Source organism: Notechis scutatus, chromosome 5 (assembly GCF_049901735.1).
Source record: "Notechis scutatus isolate UNSWTSFEM ecotype Mainland chromosome 5, rNotScu1.2, whole genome shotgun sequence".
Classification (NCBI taxonomy): Eukaryota; Metazoa; Chordata; class Lepidosauria; order Squamata; family Elapidae; genus Notechis; species Notechis scutatus.
This window is the reverse complement of record NC_142013.1, coordinates 41,220,395-41,242,669: the sequence shown is the minus strand read 5'-3', so window position 1 is coordinate 41,242,669 and position 22,275 is coordinate 41,220,395. Positions and strand designations below refer to the sequence as shown.

Genomic DNA, 22,275 nt, shown 5'->3' with positions numbered 1-22,275 from the left:
CCCACTACTGGATGCTCTTCACAGCTCAAAGAGAATGGGCATGTCAGGTAAGTACCAACACCCTTATTATATATTGTTAATTTCAGATAGCTACTTAAAATATTTATTTTCTAAAATTTTAGATAAGGTGTACGTAATCCAAACCTACAATAGCTGTTAAGAGTGATTTGCAATGAATTCATTAGATTATTAACAAACTTTCCAGTATGCACACAAGTATATATCTCCTTCCCCAAAAAAATACATTACTGAAATGAAAAACATTCAAAATAATTGTAAATATTTTCTGTTGAATGGTACTGTTATTATTGATTGAATGGTACTTTTGTCATGGAAACAATAAATTTCTCAAATTATACTGTACTTCTATAATTCTGTTATATACACATAATAAAAACTAAATGTTATTTTTAAAACTTTAAATCTCTACCTTTGATTCAAGATATTAAGTGATCACAATGTTACTAGTGCTGTGCCTAAATACATACCTCATTAGGTATTTTATTGTTGTTGTTAGGTTATTTCAAATTGTTCTAATATTACTATCCGAACCTATGTTCATTTTCTGAAATTTTGTGCCTGGTTTTGGTTAAATTTGATAAAACACAACCAAAGGTTGCAGCTTAAATAAAATGGTGCTTGTTTTTTCAATCAGCTGTAACTACATAAACAAAATTATATCAACTGTTTATGTATTCCTAATAAAAACTAATTTCCTTTCTTGTGTGTCTTCATTCTAAGTTATTCCTTGCCATAGAAAAAATGGTTCTTCCTAAATATCTAAAAATGTAAAACATGGCAACCTAGTATTAAGGCGAAAGTTTATTAAAACTGAATGTTTATTTACATGTTGCTTTTCATTTTGGGGAGAAATCCCCTGCAGTCTGTATGGCAAGGGTTTGTTCATTCCAACACCTCTCTAACTTTCTGCCTATCCAAAATTTTCATTTTGACCGAAGAAGTTACTTGGATGAGTAATTAAATGTTTCAGTTTTAATAAACTTTGGTCCAGTTGTCATGATTTAACCTTTTTAGATACTTTTGGCCTGAGTGATTGAGTCTTTATTTACATGGTTCATCCTAAACCTGTTCACTGATTATAATTTCAACACATTTCATTTCATTTATAAAGTTCATGGAAACCCCAAATACCCAATAAACAAGCACGTCACATTTGTTCAGTTCCCTGACTTTGAGGTGGATAAGTTATTCACTTCTAATAGCATCCAAGTCCTGCTGTGCTTTCTCCCTGTGATGGAGTGGGATATTTGCCTAGAAGAGATAAATGAAGAACACCAAGAATTATGCCAACGGTGTAAATTTCCAGCAAAGTCATCCAGGTGTGAAGGTCAATCCTTGCTGCCAACTAAAAGAAAATAAGCATCGACATGGGCAGTAGTTATATAGGAAAATACTGGATGGAGATTATAATATTTTTTTTTAACAATGGCGTTGGCATCCATTCTCACAGGAGAAGGCAATAGTTTAACCACTAGTTTTACCAAGGCAACCACATGACTAGAAAATATATGGCAACATTTTAAGCATCTGTGAATGAGATGCACATTGTTTATTATCCAGGACATAAAAAACAAAAAAGGAATAGCAGTATTTATAATTAGGATATAACAAAAACTTGGCTCAATGACCAAATAATATAAATTAGACTTTTTAAACAGACATTTAATATGAGGATCATCTATGTTTATGCTCCAACCATCAATACAGAAGAGATTTGATGTTTTATGGTCAGGTTCAATTGCAAAGCAACTGTGCTACTTGTAATTGGAAGCTGTCTTCAAACAACCAAAATTATACCTATACATATGGATACTACCAGATGAAATACCTAGAAGTCTTCTCTTACATATTATTTCTAAAAGGAGAAAAATGGCTCAGTAATGGCTCAAAAATATGGCCAGGTATTGATTGCAGAACACATCATAAACTGTCCGTGTGCAGTTAAACTAAATCAGGGTGAAATTCAACCACCTCGCAACCACCTCGTAGGGATGATTTGAATCAGTTCAGAAAGGTGGTGGGGATTATTTGAATCAGTTGGCCCTGCCCACGCCCGCCCGCCTTCTTCCTTTTAGAGACTGAATCCCACCAAGCCATGCCCATCAAGCCACACCACAGAGTCTGTAGGGAAAAATTTTGAATTTCACCCCTGAACTAAATAGTAAGAAATTGAATCAATTTCTATAATATGAATTTCATAATAAATGCACTACTTAAGAAAAATGTAAGGGTGTCCACTGAAAACTTGACCAGAAGAATTGTGGAATGAACTTAAACAGAAAAATTAATGTGAAAAGTACTGTGAAAGATAAACTTAAAACAAAGCAAACTGAACTGTTAAAACCAACCATGGAATTTTAAGAACAAGAGAGAAGGCAAAACCAAGAAAAAATAAGTATCAGAAAGGAACTTAACAAAGAGTTTCAGAGAGCTGTTAAAATGGACAAGAGGAAATATTATAATGACATATATAATGATATTAATAATGGGGAAAAAGCATGGAATTTTTGTAATGTCTGAAGAAAGGTCTGAAGAATTTTTTTTTGGGGGGGGGGGGGCAACCTTGAATTGGTACACTGAAGGCCCCCAACTAGCAAATAGTAACTGATACAAAAATGAAAAATGTATAGTAGTACAGGATAAATTTAGATAAGCACTCCTGTCATTACTAAATCAGAAGGTTCTTGGATTTGATAGAATATCCACAGAAATACTGCAAGCAAAGAAGAGGAATCAGTTCTAACCAAGTATGCCAGCAAATTGGGGTATGATGCAGTGGCCAACACACTAGAAGATATCAATCTAAGTTGAATGTGGAAATACAGTAATTATAAATCATCCTACAGTTCATTTCCTTCTTTATTTTCCCTAGCATTTTCTTCATCTCTCTCTATTCTACTCCTTTGTCAATAGCAAAGCATAAAAGACCATATATGGATTCTTAACTGACACTGTTAGATTAACACTTACCAATTAAATCTCCAATCTGTGTTTGATATTTTGGAAGTATCTATTTCATTTCAGACTATTGTATAAAAATTATTCTCTTTAGACAAGACCATCAGCAAATGAAATGTATATCTTCTAGAAAGTAGGTGCATTCTTAATGCATTATAAGACACCACATGTTTGGTATAGTAAACTGAAAGGATTATCTAGCCAATAAAGTGAGATTATGATACTCTATTGTACTGTGCAAAGTATACGAAGGAGCAATTTGCAATTTTGTTAAAGCATCCAGGTTTTTACAAGAATCATACACATACTCTAGGAGCTGTTTTCATGTTTGTATAGTAACTGCATATTCACTTCATTAGTGGTTCTTGTGGAAGTATTGTATGCACATGAACATTCATATAAAAGAGAGACAGAAAAAAGCTTTTGCAGATGTTCTGTGAAACTTGCAAAAATCAGCCTTTTTTTTAAAAAAAGGTGCTTTGTTCACACTCCTACACATTTCAGCTTTGGAAATATTTACATATTTACATATATTTTACACTGTCAAAGACACAATTCATATAATGAAGATCAAGAATTAAATATAACATAGTAGTTAAATTATTGGATTCCTGCCAAGGAGATCTTCATTAGAATCCTCACTGAGACTCATCTTGGAACAACTTAGGAGTGACTGGGAAACTATCACTCACTTTCACTACAATCTCCCTCATTATTACTGTGGAAATAAATGTTGGTTATATCCTACATACATTGTAAAATAGTTCCAGGGCAAAAGGTGGGTTATAAATTCAATCAGCATAATCAATATTAAATAAATTGTACTTAACAATCTTTTCTGCTGTCTTTTTATGTTTTTTTTTTAATATCCTTCGTTTTTGTTGATAATTTTGATAATTACCTTTCATTGTGTTTTCTTGATAAATCTCAAATAATTAAGTGTACATAATGATTTATGTTTATCTAAGACCATAATAAACAATTTATTTAATTATTAATTTACTTAGTGAGCCCAGTGATAAGTTTTGTATTCAAGAGATTTTTATCAGTTATATTTTATCACATTCATTTTAATTTTACCTATTAGGGTGAAGAAAGGGATTTATTTATATGAGCTTGCCTAGATAAACATGCTTTAGAATAAAGATGGAGAATATGTAGCATTCAAGGTACTATTATCATAGTAATAGCAATAGCACTTAGACTTATATCTCACTTTATAGTGCTTTACAGCCCTCTCAAAGTGGTTTACAGAGTCAGCATACTGCCCCCAACAATTTGGGCCCTCATTTTACCCACCTCGGAAGGATGGAAGGCTGAGTCAACCTTAAGCCTGGTGGGATTCGATCTGCCAAATTGCAGTGGGAGTAGTTTGCAGTACTACACTCTATCCACTGCGCCACCGAGGCTCCTTCTATCGTATTATCATATTTTTAGCAGAGATCTACGGTAAAGGTTTATTTGAAAAATACAAATAGTTCTTGACTTATGACCACAACTAAACCCCAAATTTCCATTGCTAAGCAAGGCAGTTGTTAATGTTTGTCCCATTTTATGACCTTTCTTGACACAGTTGGCAAATGAATCACCGCAGTTGTTAAATTAGTAACAAGGTTATTGTCAGAAGGTCATACAAGGTGACTATATGACCCCAGGATACTGCAGCTGTTATAAATATATGCCGGTTGCCAAGGGTCTGAATGTTAATTGTGTGACCATGGCGGATCTTGCAATGATTGCAAATATAAAAAAGTTGTCAGTCAAATTTTTTCAGTGTTCTACTAACTTCAAACTGTCACTAAACAAACGGTTGTAAGTTGAGATTACCTATATATGAAAGACTGACTTCCAGGGAAGAAATGGTGAACTGGACATGGCTGCACTGAAAGAATAGGATCAAGTGAAATAAAGTGTTGGTGAGTAGACTGATTCCTCTCTAGACAAATAGAAGACTTGAGATCATCCACAAGTGCTTCATGCAGTTGCTCCTGTCAAAGAGACTAAAACCTTTTCTATTTTCCCCCCAAAATGCCAGATTATTGTTATTATAAACAGCAAACAATTTAAATATACTTCTAAAAAGCTATAACATATAAAAATTGAATGAACATTGGCTTTGTAATTTTATATCTCTCCTCACAATGACTATGCTTTGTTTGATTTTAACAATGTACTGCCTTGCAAAAAGAGTATTTACAAAACTGAAACTTGTTTTTTTTTTCTTTTTCTTTCCACCTTTGTTTTAGAACATTAATGCATTTTTCAAACTGTCTTTTATAAAACACTGTGTACATGAATGGCATGTTATCCTGTTAACAACATTTCTTTTTTTGTTAAACTATACTGCATATAGAATAGTCTTCTAGCTCCAAATTAAAATTGTTGATTTTTAATGAATACATATATATATATATAAATAAATATTTCTATATTTTTTTGTTTTGTTTTCAGCCTTGAGGGACAATAGGATTGAACTGCTTCGAGCTTCATGGCATGAATTGACCATTAGAGTCACCGATGTTTCATTATCAGATGAAGGACAATATACCTGTTCTTTATTTACTATGCCTGTCAAGACATCCAAGGCTTTTCTCACTGTTCTAGGTAAGCATGTCATATTGAAAATAATGTAAGTTGGAAGAGCATATTATGTGGTTACTAGCACTTCCTAAAAACTTCAGCAGAAAATAGCTGTAGATCAATGTAGCACTCAGTCCAAAGAAGAACCTCGTTTACCCTTTGACTTATATAGCTTCTTTTCTCTTTTCATCTTTAATTCCAGTCATAACTAGAGTGGAAATTGTCTCTTTTGTTCTCGTTCAGTTAGTTTAATTATTAGTTCAATTTATCTCCTAATAAGCAAACTGTGATTAAAGGGGATAAAATATACCACATAAATTTCATAAAATGTGGTTCAAAGTTGGCTTGTTTCTACTCTTCATAACTGAAATTAATTACAATTCATCTAGGTTGAACTTGGTAAGTTATGGTTACTAAAAACCATGAACTGAATTGTTAACTTTATTCAAGTGTGAAAAATCAAAGGTGAAGACAGAGTGTATAAAATGAGGGGAAAGAGGAAATGTTTTGCTAAAATCCATACCAAGTACAAATGCTAATATTTTGGGAGTGTAACGAGCAATATTGAATGCAAGCAAATAAATAAATAAAGAGGTTACATCCCAATTTACATTTGTATTAGCTCTATGTATCAGAATGCATTATGTCTGTTATTGACTTTTTGTAATGTTAAATAATAGTTTTATGAGTGCTGCATATATGGTTACTAGACAATAGAGAAAGTTAATTTATAAATTTTGTAGGCATGAAGAAAAACTCTGCTCATAAAACAGGGATGATGGGATTTTGAAGAAATTTCACACAGAGGGCAAAATTAGAACTAAATTTACAAAACTAAATTTTCTTTATTATTATAAACATATTTCTATTATTGCTGTTGTTATTATATTAGCATGACACACAGCATCATGTAAATATTTCCTCTAGATAAACTATAATGTTGCTACTAGTCAAAATCTGAAATATTGGACTAAACTGAAAAATACTTTGACCCAATATTAAAAAATAAACATTCTAATGGACTGTTTCCATTCCACAAGAGTTCTGGCAGTAATATGAAAGAGTATACTAACTCCATAGATACCTCAATGATACCTTAGAACAATGTTCTAAGACATAAGAAAAATATATTTTGTTTATGTTTGAATAAAAATTGTCAATTCACACTTTGTGAATTTGGGCATTTTATTCTGAAATTTGTACTTACAGTATTCCAATTTGAACATGGTAGATTATATCTATAGAAAAATATATACTGCTTAGGAAAACAAACTATTTATATTAATTTACTAATAAGAATTATGTATACTAGAAAAATAATATATAAGCATTGCCTACATATTTAATTTAATAATAAATTAAATTCTACAAAATCATTTATTAATGGCAATGAGCATAACAATGTGACAAACCTAATATTAATATTAATTGTAAGATTATATGAGCCACTGAACAAAATAAAACTTGACAGATGTGCTCACTTCTAAATGTTCGTCAAAGCCGTAGTACATTATACAACACAAAGAAAGAAGAGTTATTTTTAGGTATATGCGCAATTTCTAAAAAGCTTTTTTCCCCAGAAGGCAGTAGAATTCATTGATGCATGAATAAATGATGAAAGAACTTATAGTGTGAGTGTGTGTGTGTGTCTGTAGGTGTATTTGCTGTATTCATTTCTTTGGAATATTTCTATGGGGATGGTTCTTTAAATATTCTGTTGTTTTTCACAAAATTTGTGCAGTTATTAAAAAGCAAGTAATAATACTGCAGTATTTTCTAAAGTATTTGAGACATAAAGCTCAAATATGAATCACAGATCAAGAATGTCTGCTTATTGTTGTTCATCCTCAAATGCTATATATTAGGATGTCCCTCCCCCGCCCCCGCAAAAAAAGCCATCTTAAGGAAGGATAGTTTTTGTGGATCCTTCTCCTATCTAGATTTCTGAACTTAGCCATTTTTTCTATTTTTCTCTCTTATTTTAAAAAAAGTTTGGTTTGTAAGTCACACAGAGTTTCTGTGACTGCAGCAGTAATTTAAGAAATTACAGTTGGTCACAGAGTCAGCCAGATGTTTAAACTGAATTTGGCATTTTGTTCACCTATTGAGTATTCTAAGGTTCTGGAATAGGAAAATGTTGTTTGATTGCATTAAAGATATCATTTCAGTATTTAAGCTGTTTCAAGTAAATCTACCTTTTGCAATTCTCTAATGTTAGTTTTGTCAGTGCTGACCGTGTACAATGTTGCTCCAGTTGATTTGGTATTACACCCAAAAAGCCCATTACTATTGATACTAAATATGCTTCCTTTTGCCCAAGTCATTCTATTTGCAAATCTTTGTGTTTTGTGCATTTCGCCAGTTCTTTCTCTTCTCTTTTGCTGTCTCCAGGTACTCCAGGTATTCTTTGTCTTTCTTATTTGTCTGTTATTTGTAGTCAATTTGTGCAATCTTTTTCCAGCAGCTAACTAGGTTTCCACTGTTTCTTCAACTTTTTTTGCAGAGATGGCATTTGCTGTTTGATTTTTTTGAAGTCAGGTTTGATTTTTTTGAAGTCAGAATTAGTCCCTCTACCTTTTTCTCTTAACCTTTGGCAGGTGTCATTTTTATATGCTTTGTCTGCTAGTAGGTTTTTTATGTATTGGCCATGATCTTTTCTATTTTTCATTTGGCTTTTCTTAAACATCTTTGGTATTTATTAAGCTTTCATGGTGTACTAGCTTCAGCCAATCTTCCTCAGCTGCCCTTCAGATATTACTCTTTTTAATTCTTTAATTGTCTTGTGTACTTACAACATTTCATGTCTTCCTATACTTCTTCATAGGGTCTGTCAACATCACTGACTGGAGGAAAAGCATGATTCCTTTTCATTATTTTTCTGGTCTTTCTATGCAGGGCTTTTAGTTGTGTTCAAATCCAGTCTGCTATTCCAGCTGTATATCTAATGATTGCATTTTCCCAGCTGTCAATTGCCTTTATGATATTTCTATCATTGTGTTTGAATGTTGAGAACTTTTTTATCTCTCATGATGTGCAGTACTCACTACTAACCTTCTTGACTTCAGCATATTGTCATATTCATATTGTCAGCTTGAAGGATTCTTAGGTATTTCTTCATATTGACTCTTGAAGTTATTTCCATAGGGCACATTGATTCCATAGGGCACATTGATTTCCATAGGACACATTGAGTTTTCACTATTTTCCCCTTGTTGGCCATGAATGTGGCACATTTTTCCAGTCAGGACTCTGTTTGGATATCTTTGCTGTATATTCAGACAGTGTCGAACATCTCTCCTCCTCCTCCTCCTCCTCCTCCTCCTCCTCCTCCTCCTCCTCCTCTTCCTCCTCCTCCTCCTCCTCCTCTTCCTCCTCCTCCCCCTCCCCTCCCCCCCTCCTCCTCCTCCTTCTCCTCCCTCTCATTTCCCTCTCTTTTCCCCCTTTCTCCTACCCTTCCACCTAACCCATAAAATATCAAACTTTTCTTATGGACTACATTTCTAGGTGTCACTTTTTTTGTATGTACTTACAGTATGTGTATGTGTCTATGTACCTATGCACATACATATAGAATGAGAGTGATAGCTTTATATGGAATGGAATATCAACTATAGGGACCTCTCTCTTTGATGTTCATAAATGTCTTTGATGTCTGTGATTGTGGTACTGGGAAGAATTCTGTACATGGCAACTTTTATGTAAGCAGTTATTGTTCATGATAGGTTCACTGACAAAATTTGGCACATTTCCTTGCCTTTTCTTATTTGTCCATTTTCCAATTTTCTACTTTTTTTAAAAAAACATTTCTCTATAGTAAGGTGAGAGTTGAATTTAATAAGGCTGATGTAAAATGTTCTGTGTGCTAGTAATATTAAACTTAATCCACCCAGAGAATTGCTTTTGTGCCTAGGATATGAAATATATGCCTCTGCTAGTTCCACTGAGACTATTTTGCCAGTTTAATGTTAAAAGGGAGAGAGAACATCTGAAAACAGAGTTTCTGGAATAAAGACAAATGAAAGTTGGTTTTTAATCTAAATAAGATTTTTTTGTGTAAAAAAAATCAGGTTTTTAATTCAATGTAACATATTACATTTCTAGAAAGTGTCTATAATAATATAAAGGAGCTATTTAGCAACTTATTTTGTATTTGTATAACTGTAAATCATCCATGAAGTATTTAAATGTATGTATTTGAATAATGTCTTAATTTATTTCAGATTATTATGTTAATAATAATAAGTGCAACATTTGTGTGTTTCTCTAATGTAAAGTGTTGACCCATCTTTTTTATAATGATTTATTTATGAGTATATTGTGAGTGTCAAGTAATATCAAGTCTAATAATAAAAATGCATGTATCTCAGAATTCTAAAAACATCAACTTATTCACCTAGTTGAAAAGATAAATTGTTGAAAGTATTCCATTCCTGTCATTAGACTTACAGTATATAATAATATTTAGTATGCTCTTTGTTGTTTTTGTGTCTTTGAATTAGTGTTGACTACTAGGAACTGCCTAGACAAATCTGAACAGTTTTCTTGGCCAAATTTCAAAACTGGTTTAACATTTGCTCCTTCCTAGAGCTGAGAGAGAGTGAAAGGTCCAAGGTCACCCAGCTAGCTTTGTGCCTAAGGTTGCAATAGAACTCATCATCTCCCAGTTTCAAACTTGCTACCTTAACCATCTGGTTTAACCCCCTGACCTTCATTTAGTATACTTATTTAAAAATATATATTTATTTAGAAATAAATGCCATTGAATAAACATGTATGCTATGGTAAGCATAATGTTGTACTCAACTGCAAATTTTAATGTTTATTTAAAACTTAGATAATTTAATTGGTAATTATGGTATAATATCTTGTTTGTAATTGTATTATTATGATAACTTCCACTGGATTGTATATTACATGTTTTATGTCTGAAAGAGGCATGACTAGGTTTGAATTTTACACACTAAGATTTGCCTTGTATATGTAAATTATTTCTGTTTCTTTTAAATCTATCCTATTTAACTTTTCATCCATATTAATCATTAAAATCATTTTGTTTTCTATTTCTTTCAGTTTTAACTCTCCATTTTATGAGTTTCCTTCTACTATATGTTATGCACTTCTTTATTCACTCCATATAAAACATTTTTCCCTTTCTTTCTCTCTTGATGGAACTGATTTTCATACTTTTGCCTCACTCAAACCATTTAATTTTTCAACAAGCAATACATTTGCAAAATTGCTGCAAGATTTACTAGAAAAGTAAGAAATCTGAAAAGAAATAGTTCAGCATAATTAACTAGCAGATTCTAAACCATGGTTTGGAAACTGCTAAAGCAGATGTCCAACATTATTGTTATAACAATGCATAACACATAATTTGCCCTACGTTTGAAATGAAAGTCAATAAGCAATAGCTTCACATAATTCAGTATACTTACTTAAGTCTGATCTTTCAGGGGAAGCTGCTGGCCATAATGTGCAACAGCTGGCTTTTGAATATAGAATTGATGATGATAAATTATGAAATATAATGTATGGAGCTGACTGAATTTAAAATGAAGAATTCATAAGGACCAACTTAATAGAAAAATGGCTGGTTCATTTAACAAATGTTGAATATCTAGACAATTGATTTTCTTTAAATCAAGAACATTAGAATATATAATACTAGTATTCTTGAATGAGGTAACATCAATATGTCATGCAAAACAGAAGTTTAAGTCATTTCTACATGTTGAGGGAAATTTCTCTAACAGTTTCCAAGCAGATTTTTTTTTTTTTTTTGGGGGGAATTAGCACTTTTTTATATTATTAAATCATTAAGTCTGCTTCTTCAGCTTTTTGTATTTCTCTTTCCTTTGCAAAATCTTAATTTTGCTTATTTAACTCAGAACTACTAAAACTATTTTCCATCTTTAATTTGCTTATTTCAAATTCATAGTTATTTTATTTATTTATTTATTTTTATTTCCAATTCATATTTCATTTTAAAGCTGTTGATAATATAGGTAGATGTTTAAAAACTAAATCTAAGATAGCAAAATATCTTATATTCTGTAAATGTTGCAATACGGGTATTTTTTAATGGGAGTATCAAGATGTAAAGAAAATGTGAGTATTCATTATTTCAAAGGAAGTATGTTTAAAATTAGTAGTGGAAATCAACATAGAATGAAGTGTATGACAAGACAATACAGTATCACCTATCCTTTTCTCAGCCTGCCTTGAAGAAGTATTTCACAAATTAGACTGTGCAAAAGATGGATAAAAATCAATGGTGCTAATTTAAATCACTTAAGATTTGCAGATGAAGTTGTTTTCTTCTTAAAAGATCCAGAAAGGAAATTGAATGGCATATTAAATGTGATTGGCAGGCATTTGGCAAGCTAAGCATAATTTTCAAGGACACCCTTCCCCTATGTCTGAAAAGAAAACTTTTCAATCAGTATGGGTACCTGCTCTAACAAAGGCTGGGGAAACATGGACACTAACCTCACAATCAATATAAACGCTATGAGTAGCGCAAAGAGCCATGGAAAGATACATGCTTGACATTACAAGACAAGATAGAAAGATGTGCACTTGGATTAGAGAACAAACGAAAGTATACAATATCATCAAAGGAGTAAAAGAATTGAAATGGAAATGGGCTGGTCACATAGCAAAAAGAACTGATGGCAGGATGACGAAGGCAGTCATAGAATAGATCCTGCTTGATAAAAAGCATTTACGAAAGAGACCTAAAATAAGATGGATCAATAACATCAGCAAGTATTATGGGCCCAATTAGCAAAATAAAGTTCAGCATCGTCTAGGTTGGAAACATGCAGAAGAGGCCTTCATCCTACAGTGGATAGACAATGGCTAAAATGATGGTGATAATGTTTTAAATATTATTTAAATGCAAATTTTGATGTTGATTTCTTTGTAAACTATAATATGATGGTGACATAGTATAAATGCAACTATGAAAGGTATAGTATGTAAAAATGGCATGGACCAAAAATAGACTGATTCATTTATAGAGACAAATCAATAGTAAGGTCTCCATTCTACTTTCCCTTTGTACTCTGTTCCTCTTTTCCTTCTCATCTGAGTTCCATCCAATCATATGAAATACTTCGGAGAGGTCAGTAAGAGTATTTTTTCCTACCTGAGGCTCTGCTGCCCAGTCATATTGAGTTCCTAATCAGTGCCTGAAATATGGTCCAAGACATTGGATAGAATCATGCCCATGAGATTTCTCTTGGCCCATATAATTCCCAACACTTCGTGTGGTTTCAGAAAAATTGAAAGAGATGCCTAGAACACAACTGGGAGAAGAGGTGAATTTTATTATAATTGTGTTGACAAAAATAGGAAAAAGATGAAACTGCTAGACTGCTTGATGTGCTCTTTCCTGCACCAAGACCAGCACCTCATCTATTTTCCGAACTTCTTGTCAATTGTTTCACTGTCTACTATAATACATAAAAGTTCAGACCTGCAACTGTACTTTGAGTTCAATTTCATATAGTGAATTGATTTTCCATGAATTTATAATTTACACAGGATAAATTATATAAGTGATGACCATGTGGTTTAATCAAAAAACATACCGTGATCTATAGAAAAGACTAAGTGATATGATGAATTTTATTATTTAGTTTAATATTAGCATTAACTGGAATAAATATAATTTGGTATTAATCAGTGGCTCTTTTCTCATTGTTAAAAATGTCATGTCCATTCTCTTGACAGTTTGTGTTCAAACAGTTATTTTACTGAAGAAAAATGTTTTAATGAATATGTTGTTGTCTTCACAGCATGAATTGTATGATAAATTATATGATAAATCTATAATTAATGTATAAATTAATGCATTTATTATTCATTCCCTACTGTGTTAATACATACTTTATTACTAAAGCAATTTTTCTGATCATTACTACCATTTTACTTTTCCCGTAGTTTGGAAAAAAAAAACTTAAACAAACCATTAGCAGAATTGTAATTTATTTGTTTGTCTTTTGTTAGGTGTTCCCGAGACTCCTCAAATTAGTGGATTTATTTCACCAATTATGGAAGGAGATTGGATGGAACTTACTTGCAAAACATCTGGTAGTAAGCCAGCTGCAGATATTAGATGGTTCAAAAATGACAAAGAGGTGAAAGGTATTGTTTGGAATTGTATATTTGCTTTATAATAAACAATTGTTAACTAATCAGGAGAGACTCTGCTTATTGACATTATCTATTTTTTTGTTCTATATACTAGTGATATAGTGGCATTCTCCATTCCTGGATGGGACCATTAGCCCATTCTTTCTTTCTACTTTTTCCTGAAAAATCAAAATATATCTGTTTCACTCCCACCCAACCCAGTTAGTACTTGAAAACTCTTTTTTCAGAATGTTTGCTGCTTTCTTAATGGCAAAATTTTTTTTTATACCAAATTAATATTAACAAAGGAGAATGTCTCAGCTCAGGATTGAAATGAGGGCTGCTGAGTGCTGTCTGAACTTGTTTGTTTTCTTGCACACGTTTCATTACCCATACTAATATAATCAGTGCATTGTGCAGTGCCAGACTGTTGTTTATCTAGTTTGGGTAGTGAAATGACTGCAATAAAACAACCAACCTCAGAGAATATCAAAGATAACCAGGGACCCTCTCACTGTATTTAGTAAGATGATTTATGTCCCATACTTATATAACAATAATAATGTTCAGTTCAATTTACCAAATGAAAATTATATATTTTATTCTGTTCTTCTGTGCTGTGGTCTGCTCCACTCCATTATTACACACACACACATAGAGGGGGGGAAAGAGAGAGAAAGGGAGAGAGAGAAAGAGATGGTGGGAAGAGAGACACATGAATATCAAGACAAATGCAACAAACAGAAAGATCTTATGTTAGTTCTCTCCATATAATTCTCAATCTGTTAGTTGAAGCTGTGGAACAATTGTAGCTCTTCAGGGACTCAAAGTATTTCCATATGCAGACAATACATCTGCCAGAAGATTTTTGAAATATTTGGGGATATATTTAGGCTTCATGTGTGTTAGGTTGTGGTCATTTTGTAGTTTTGGGAAGTTGAACCAGACAGTCAACTGAATTGTACAGCCTTATTAAAATCTACCAGATTAAATATTGGTTCAAATAAGTGTGATTTAGAATTAGGAACAGATAAAACTATAAAGGCAAACTGTTAACTATTTATGCTAATTAGAGATGGAGAAATGTGTCTGTAAATTGAACAGTTTGATGAAAGTTTGTTTCTGAATTGTTAATCATTCTATTTATTGCTGATGAATTTTATTACCAACAAACAACAACAAAAAGAATACTAACAACAAAAAGAATAGTTTGGATGATTTTATGATTCAGAAGCCAGAAGAAATCTGATTTAACTTGAACAAAAACTGACGTGATTGGCTTTGTATACATTAGGTTAAAAGAGAAGTAGAAACTTGTCATACTTCTCATTAGGCAGTAAAATAAATTTATTAATAGATCTGAATCAGAGTAATGGATAAATAATAATACATATTAGAACTAGTAGCATCTCTCCCCTGATAATCACTTCAAATAGTATTTGTTTTTACAAAGTCTAGTTTAAAAGTGTGTTGTATGTAATTGTTTTGATTTATTTGATGTTTTATTCTCACCATCAGAGACAAGTGTTCCTATTGCTTTACTACTAGAACTTTTGGCTACCTTTGAAATAATCTGTAAGAAAAGCTAACATAAATTTTGAACTGTGATTGCTTTGCAGTTGATGTAAAAAAATGCTCCATTTTTTTTCATTAACATTGCTGCCATAATAAATTTAAAACATTTAAATCAGAGAATGGCATTGAAAGAGGTAAAAACATGAATCTCATTAAAATGAATACCCTAAGTCTATAGTCAAATGGCAAGGGAACAAAAAAAACAAGACTGAAAATATACTTAACCTGCAGCATATGAAAAAAAGAATCTATTCATTCTTAATAAAATGGAATTGAGTACTAGTTTTTAAGATCTTTTTTTTCCTCTTGAGAAAATGCAGTGAAAATGAGAAAATAGATACATTGCAATGTTAAGATCCATACTGTATGTTGAGCTGGATTAGAATGAATATGACCGTAAGACATGATTTTGTTATTGTTTCCAATGAAAGATAGGCTTGTGAAGGATACAAGAGTGATACGAAGTTCTAAATATAGGATATATTATGTTTTGCTGACAATAGTGATTGAGTGGGAGGAAGCAAAGAGGAAAAAGTAGGAAAAAAATGAGGGAAAGTACAGTGACTGCAAGAAAAAATTGTAAGTCCTTTATAAAAAATAATATGATTCCCAACTGAACAAATGGAGAGTAGAGGTAAGAAATAATATAGAATCTGCTTGGAACAGTTTGAAAATATTATGTTTCAGAGTTTCACCAACAAATGGCATTATGTTATTGGGAAAGATGTTTGATGGAAAGTTGAAGTGAAGAAGACTGAACAGAAGGAAAAAGCAAGTGAGATTTGAGGATGAGAAAAAGATAGTTGGAAAGACTGTAGTCAAAAACAGAAAATAACTTTTAAGATTAAGAAAATGTTTCAGAACTGGATAAAGACTAACAACCATCTGACTAGAATTATAAACTAAATATGGTGAAATAATTTGTTGGAAATAATATTTGTTGGAAAAACTGATGAAAAAGAAGATATTGTAAGAATGTTGAAAAATTGTAAGGCTGAAAGGTAGATTAGAACTGATTTGCTTGTGGACTGATGTGTCTGTTGAAAACATCATCACACTATTATATAGAATTTATTTACTTGTGGACTGTTGAAAACATAGAACTGATTTGCTTGTGGACTGGTGTGTCTGTTGAAAACATCATCACACTGTTGCAATCTCACTGTCTCTTTGGCATATTAATAATTATTCCAAACTCCAAAGGGTGGAAGGCATGGGAGAACGGTGCATCAGGATTAATATTTGACAAAAAATAGCAGGAACATAAGAAAATAAGCAGTGTCCTGCTATATCAAACTCCTGGTTCATCAGTTCATCAGTCTGTTTTCCTAGAAGTCAGCCAACTGGACAAGGAAGCCCACTAGTCTCTCAGCAGATGCTCTTCAAAGACAATCTTGCTGCCATCCAGACTAATAGCTGTTGATCTTCTTGAATTATATTCATTGATCCAACTCTTTTTTGAAACCATTCAAGCTCATTTTTATAATTACCATAATTCTGATTAAAAGAGTGTAAGAAGTAACAATGAGCAAATTCTGGAAACTATAATGAAACTCTGTGTTGGCATGTCCAGGCCAGAATTTTGCTTGAATACATCTGTTTATTTAGAGAAACTATATCTTGTACTTCATATTTTGTATCCATATATGATAGAACACTCAATTCAATAGGAACAGTATGTAATGAAACTAAAGAATTTACAAGAATAAACAATAAGCTTAGTGAACTAGGCATTAACAGACTAAGGAAAAATGTGTGAATTGCTTTCATTTCTTTATATAGTTAAGAATAAATGAACAATAAATGACTGTGGTAGCGTTAAAGTTGTCATTTGGGGCATAAATGTAAATGCAATATGTACATTTAAAACAAATAATCTGTTGGTGGCTAAGTAACTGAACTATAGACTATATGATAAAAGCAGCATGTATTTGAAAATTCCTGTATCTCAGATCAATAGTTATCAGTTATGTTTGATAGGTAAAATATAAATCATATATAAATAGTGAAAAAACTACATTAAGTAAATAATCTGTGTTCCTTGATAAAGCATCTATTAACAATATAGTAATAAGATGAAGGGGGAAATTTTAAGGTATGTAACTGTTAGTTGTGAAAGGAAGGAGGCAAAACCAAAAGAACATCTATGCTCCTCCCTCTCTGATTTCTTTTTAAGGCCCTATCTATCCCTTATGTATTGTGTTGACCTTTTAAACAGGAGTCCAGTTAAAGAAAATATGTGGGTGGTGAAGAAAAGAAGAAGTGTGGAATCCTGAAGGAAAGGAAAGAACTATGGAAGGGTCAAAAAGAAATGAAAATATGAGCTGCGAAGAAATTATTAGAGAATACCCAAGAAGTTAGAGGAGCAAGAAGTCCCAGGTCCTTTGGACAACCACAGAGGAAAAGAGTTGGTGTGCATAAGTGGGTCACATGAACAGAAGCAACAAAGTGCTGTAAATATATATTGGTGGCAAGAAGCTGAACTGGGACACCAAGTAGTTTGTGGGTTGGAAAGGAGGTGTTGAAAGCTCAATGGATCAGTAAAAAAGCCTTACTAGATCTAAGTATCAATTCACTCACACAATCTGCAGCAGCCAAATGATGGCTACCTTACCGCATAACCAATCTACAGAAGTAATTAAAAGATGTATCTCATAACTGAGAGAGCCAATGACAAAGAGCTGAGTGTCAAAGAGCCAAGCAGAAGAAAAAAAGTAGCTGTAGCAGCAATTAAGACATCATCATCACCACCACCACAGATGAACTACATTATATCCCTGGAACTTTCCATCCCTTAACAGTCAGGTGATGTCACACAAGTGACTTTAAGTAATCTTAGCCAAGAAGATCTGAAGAACATGAACAGCTCAGAAAGGAATAACCGTGGAAGTAGTTGAAAATAAAAGTTAAACAAAATACATAGAAAAAAATACTTGAATCTAGAATTAGAATATTATAATGTAATTTAAAAGATGATAGGTTTAGAACTATCTGTAGAATAGATTTTAATAGATGCTAAAACAGGATATACAGAAATGGATATGCCAGGCTCATGGGGTATTTTGTAATGTCTATGATGTAACAAGAACAGATAGTCAATAATGTTTGGGTGCTAAATATATATAAACCAAGTATAAAATCTAATGAAATAAACACATGCGCATAATTTTGTTTTATAGAGAAAATGCAGAAGGAATTATATAAAGAACAAGTTCTTTTGTTGATAGAAAAGGGAAACCCTAAAAAGGCATAGTTGGAAAGATTTGATGACTTCTTGAAATAGATACAACTGAGATGTTTAAAGAACAACAAAAAATATTTGAAGCTGTGTATAAACATGGTGAAGGAAAACTGGTTTACAAGGATAAAATAATATAAAGAGATAAAGTGGTAATACAATTGTAGCTATGATGCCTTTACTTTTTCTCATTCCATGATTTTAATTTCATTGTCTTATCATTTCTCACTCCTTTTCTGCCTTATATGACTTTCTGTAATCTGAATAGTGTCATACTTTACCATGGCTATGGATAATTAACAGAGAAGAGGCTTCTTGGAGAAGGCAGGTATTAAAAATACTCTAAATCAGACTTATTTATAGGTAAATTAGTAAAGAGCTTCAATCTCAAAAGAAGGAATAGGTAATCTAGACTTTTGAATGCCTTTGGTGATTTTTTTTTCTCTTGCATTTTTTTTTCGTATCATTTTTTCCCTTGGAGAATTTTCATTTCAATATTAATGCACTCCATGAATTTGTATGATTTTTTTTTACTAAATCAATTCATGGATTTTTGCAAGCAGCACTAGTGCCTCTGATAGAATAAGTGCTCTTATTTATTTCAGAGAAGCTGTGAATGGTGTGCATTTTAGTAAATTAGACAATTATTCAAACTCTTTGAAATATTTGAAAGAAGTATATAGAACTCTGTACAGTAGCATGTCTATATTTTCCTAAATTATTGTTTCATAATCAGAATATATTTATATGTTATGGAACTGAAACCATAGCACTGACTTTGGTATGGATTTCACAACAGTTATTATTCTCCCTTTCCTATCACAAGATGAGTTCAGAAGGAAAGGATATCTCTGTATTGGTTCTATAATTTCAATTTTCTAACATTTATGAACATGACCTTTAAATAGTTTGGCTTTGTCCTATACTACACAATCATACCACATCTCTGGTACAAGAGTCTTTGCTGCTATTTATCATCTAAATTTTTCAGATCATAACCTATAGCCATACCTAACAATTTATCATATCAAACTAAGTGCGATTCATTATTTTTTAGCACCGATTTTTCATAAATTGTTATTTATGTATTCAGTTTTCAGAAGATTGTAATCAGATTCCTCGAATGAGAATTAATGAAATTTATAAAACTAAAACAACTTGCTTCCTTTGCTTATTTTGTATAAAGTTTTGAGGACACATTCAAATCCAATACATTTCCCCCCCTGAAGTTTCACTTTTCTATTATTCAAAATGCTGCAGGGTGGCTTTTGTTAGACAATAAACCAAAATGCATCATGACATTCATAGTTTATGTACATAAAAGTTCTTCCATATGTTGACTGCATATTTTATAATTTCTCTAAAACTGCATGTTTTTCTTCCAAAGATGGTTTATGCACAGCTAAGAAAAGCTAACAATGAGTAACATTATGGAGTAACAATTGCTATGGATAGACAATCCAAGTTTCAAAAATTCAGATTGTACTTTTATGGCAGCAAAGAAATACATAATACAGAAATAAAGAACATCACCTATCTCAGATAGTTTAAAAAGAGCAGCACATAACAGTGGAAGTTGTTTTTATTATAATCAGAGCAAGAGTACAAAAGGGTCTTGTCACTTCAGTTGGTGAGAACTGACTTAGACAACAGCTGATGAACCATGAAATAAATGACTCTCACATTAATTTTGTCAATGAAAATATTCAAAATAGCATAGAATCAAGCTGGTTTTATAAAACATACCCATTTGTTTTCAATTGCATTCCAAGGAGGATTAAAATTTAACTAAGTGCATTATCTCAAATTAAGTGCTTCTAGGACTTCAGAGGTCTAGTGTTAGAAAAGCACATTACCACACAATTTCAGAAAAAAATTATCTCTATTCTCCAAAGCCATATTAACTCTTGAATACTGAAAAAAATGTTCAACTCTGTACCATATATACGATATAATACAGATATGTCATGTAGGAATTGTTCCATTCAAAACAGACTGATTTCCCATAAATTATATATCAAAATCACTTATATCTTGTGTAAATTAAATATAAAACATTTAGCCTTCATGCATTCTATCATTATGTGGTTAAGAGAAAAGAAAAGGCAAAAAAATGAGGGTTGGATGAAATTCCCTTTCTACAAAATAACAAATACCTTGGATAGGATAAATTACAAGAACAAAATTGTATAGAAAATATAGTAAACAGTGCTGATGTAGTTAAACTTCTTTTTCTTTTATGGTCTTTCTCCAATTATTTTCCTTTTAATCTCTTAATGTATTTTGCTTACCATGAAAATAAATAAGGCAATGCTATATAGGTATAATTAAAAATGAAAAATAAATAATTTTTGCATAAACATTTTTTAAAATGAGTAGATTTCTAAAAATCTACTTCTCACATTTTTCTCATAACCGTTGTAGCATCCTTATGGTCATGTGATGAAAATTCAGACACTTGGCAACTACCTCATATTTATGATGTCTTGGGGTGTCTTGGGGTCATGTGATCACCTTTTGTGAGTTTCTGACAAGCAAATTCAAAGGGGAAGCCGGATTCTCTTAACAATGTAATAATGTGTCACTAACTTCTGTAGTGATTCACCTAACAACCTAAAAACTGTGTACTAACAACAGAGTTATTAACAACTTCAGTGATTCACCAATAACCTAACAACTATGGCCAGAAAGGTCATAAAATGGGGCAAAATTCATTTAACAATTGCCTCACTCAGCAATAGAAATTTTGGGCTCAACTGTGATCATAATGGAAGATTATCTGTAATGGCACTGTGTTGATTAAAAATAGTTAACCCTATAATGTTTAAACAGGTCTTATCAATAAGTGTACAAAAAAAAGAAAGAAATGTTAAATAATCTTAATAGTTTCAAATGTCATTGTTAATAAGTGTAAGATTATTTGGCTTTTTCATCCAGAATTGAAAATAACATAAAAAAACTGCTGCAAGTTACATGAAAGTATTTTTTGTACAATAAAAGTTTAGTCTGAAGCTGATTACTTAGTTTTAAGATCTCCATTGTTTTGTTACTTGCGTAATATTGTTTGTGCATACTGAAAAGGAAAAGAGAAGATCAACAAAGGAATCATTTGACAATGATTAAAATGCCAATAGATAAAGGGAGGGAAAAAGGCATGAGGAAAGAAAATAATCTTAAGGGAAAAATATTTGGATTGCAATCTAATTATATTAAAGATAATGAGGAGCAAAATCTCATTCTGACAGTTCTGTCTTTTGGTTCTTATTGAAATTGCATTTCCCATCTGTGTGTGTACATTTGGGAATGACAACATGGGTAGTTCTGTAAGACAAAGGAATGCCTGGAAATAGAACTTGTTTGCCTTGATAAGATAAGCAAACATGATGAAAGGTACATTTTTTATTCGCTATTTTAAAATGATTTCGTGTTCTGTAGCCTTCTTTTGCCTTTTATTGCCAGCCCTTGATGCTAAATTATAGCAAACTTTATTTTTACAGATGTTAAATATTTAAAAGAAGAGGATGCAAATCGGAAAACATTTACCGTTAGCAGCACAATGAATTACAGAGCAGATCGTTCTGATGATGGTGCAGTTATAAGTTGCAGAGTAGATCATGAATCGTTGAACTCCACACCTCAGATAGCAATGCAAGTCCTAGAAATACACTGTAAGTATTATGTATCTGAATTTGATGAATGATGAATTATAAATATTCTTTATATTTTGAGATTTTATTCATTATTTGGAGTTATGGCAAATT

General features: G+C 32.0%; 1 protein-coding gene across 3 annotated transcripts in view; it reads left to right on the top strand.

The window, feature by feature from the left end:
- The window catches only part of CADM2 (cell adhesion molecule 2), a 384,704-nt gene that overhangs the window by 273,871 nt on the left and 88,558 nt on the right, over window positions 1-22,275 (top strand). For all 3 annotated transcript variants that reach the window (XM_026664092.2, XM_087966630.1, XM_087966629.1), the window contains 3 exons: window positions 5,431-5,583; window positions 13,576-13,713; window positions 22,012-22,182. In XM_026664092.2, the coding sequence (XP_026519877.1) occupies window positions 5,431-5,583; window positions 13,576-13,713; window positions 22,012-22,182 (462 nt within the window). The remainder of the gene's footprint in view (window positions 1-5,430; window positions 5,584-13,575; window positions 13,714-22,011; window positions 22,183-22,275) is intronic.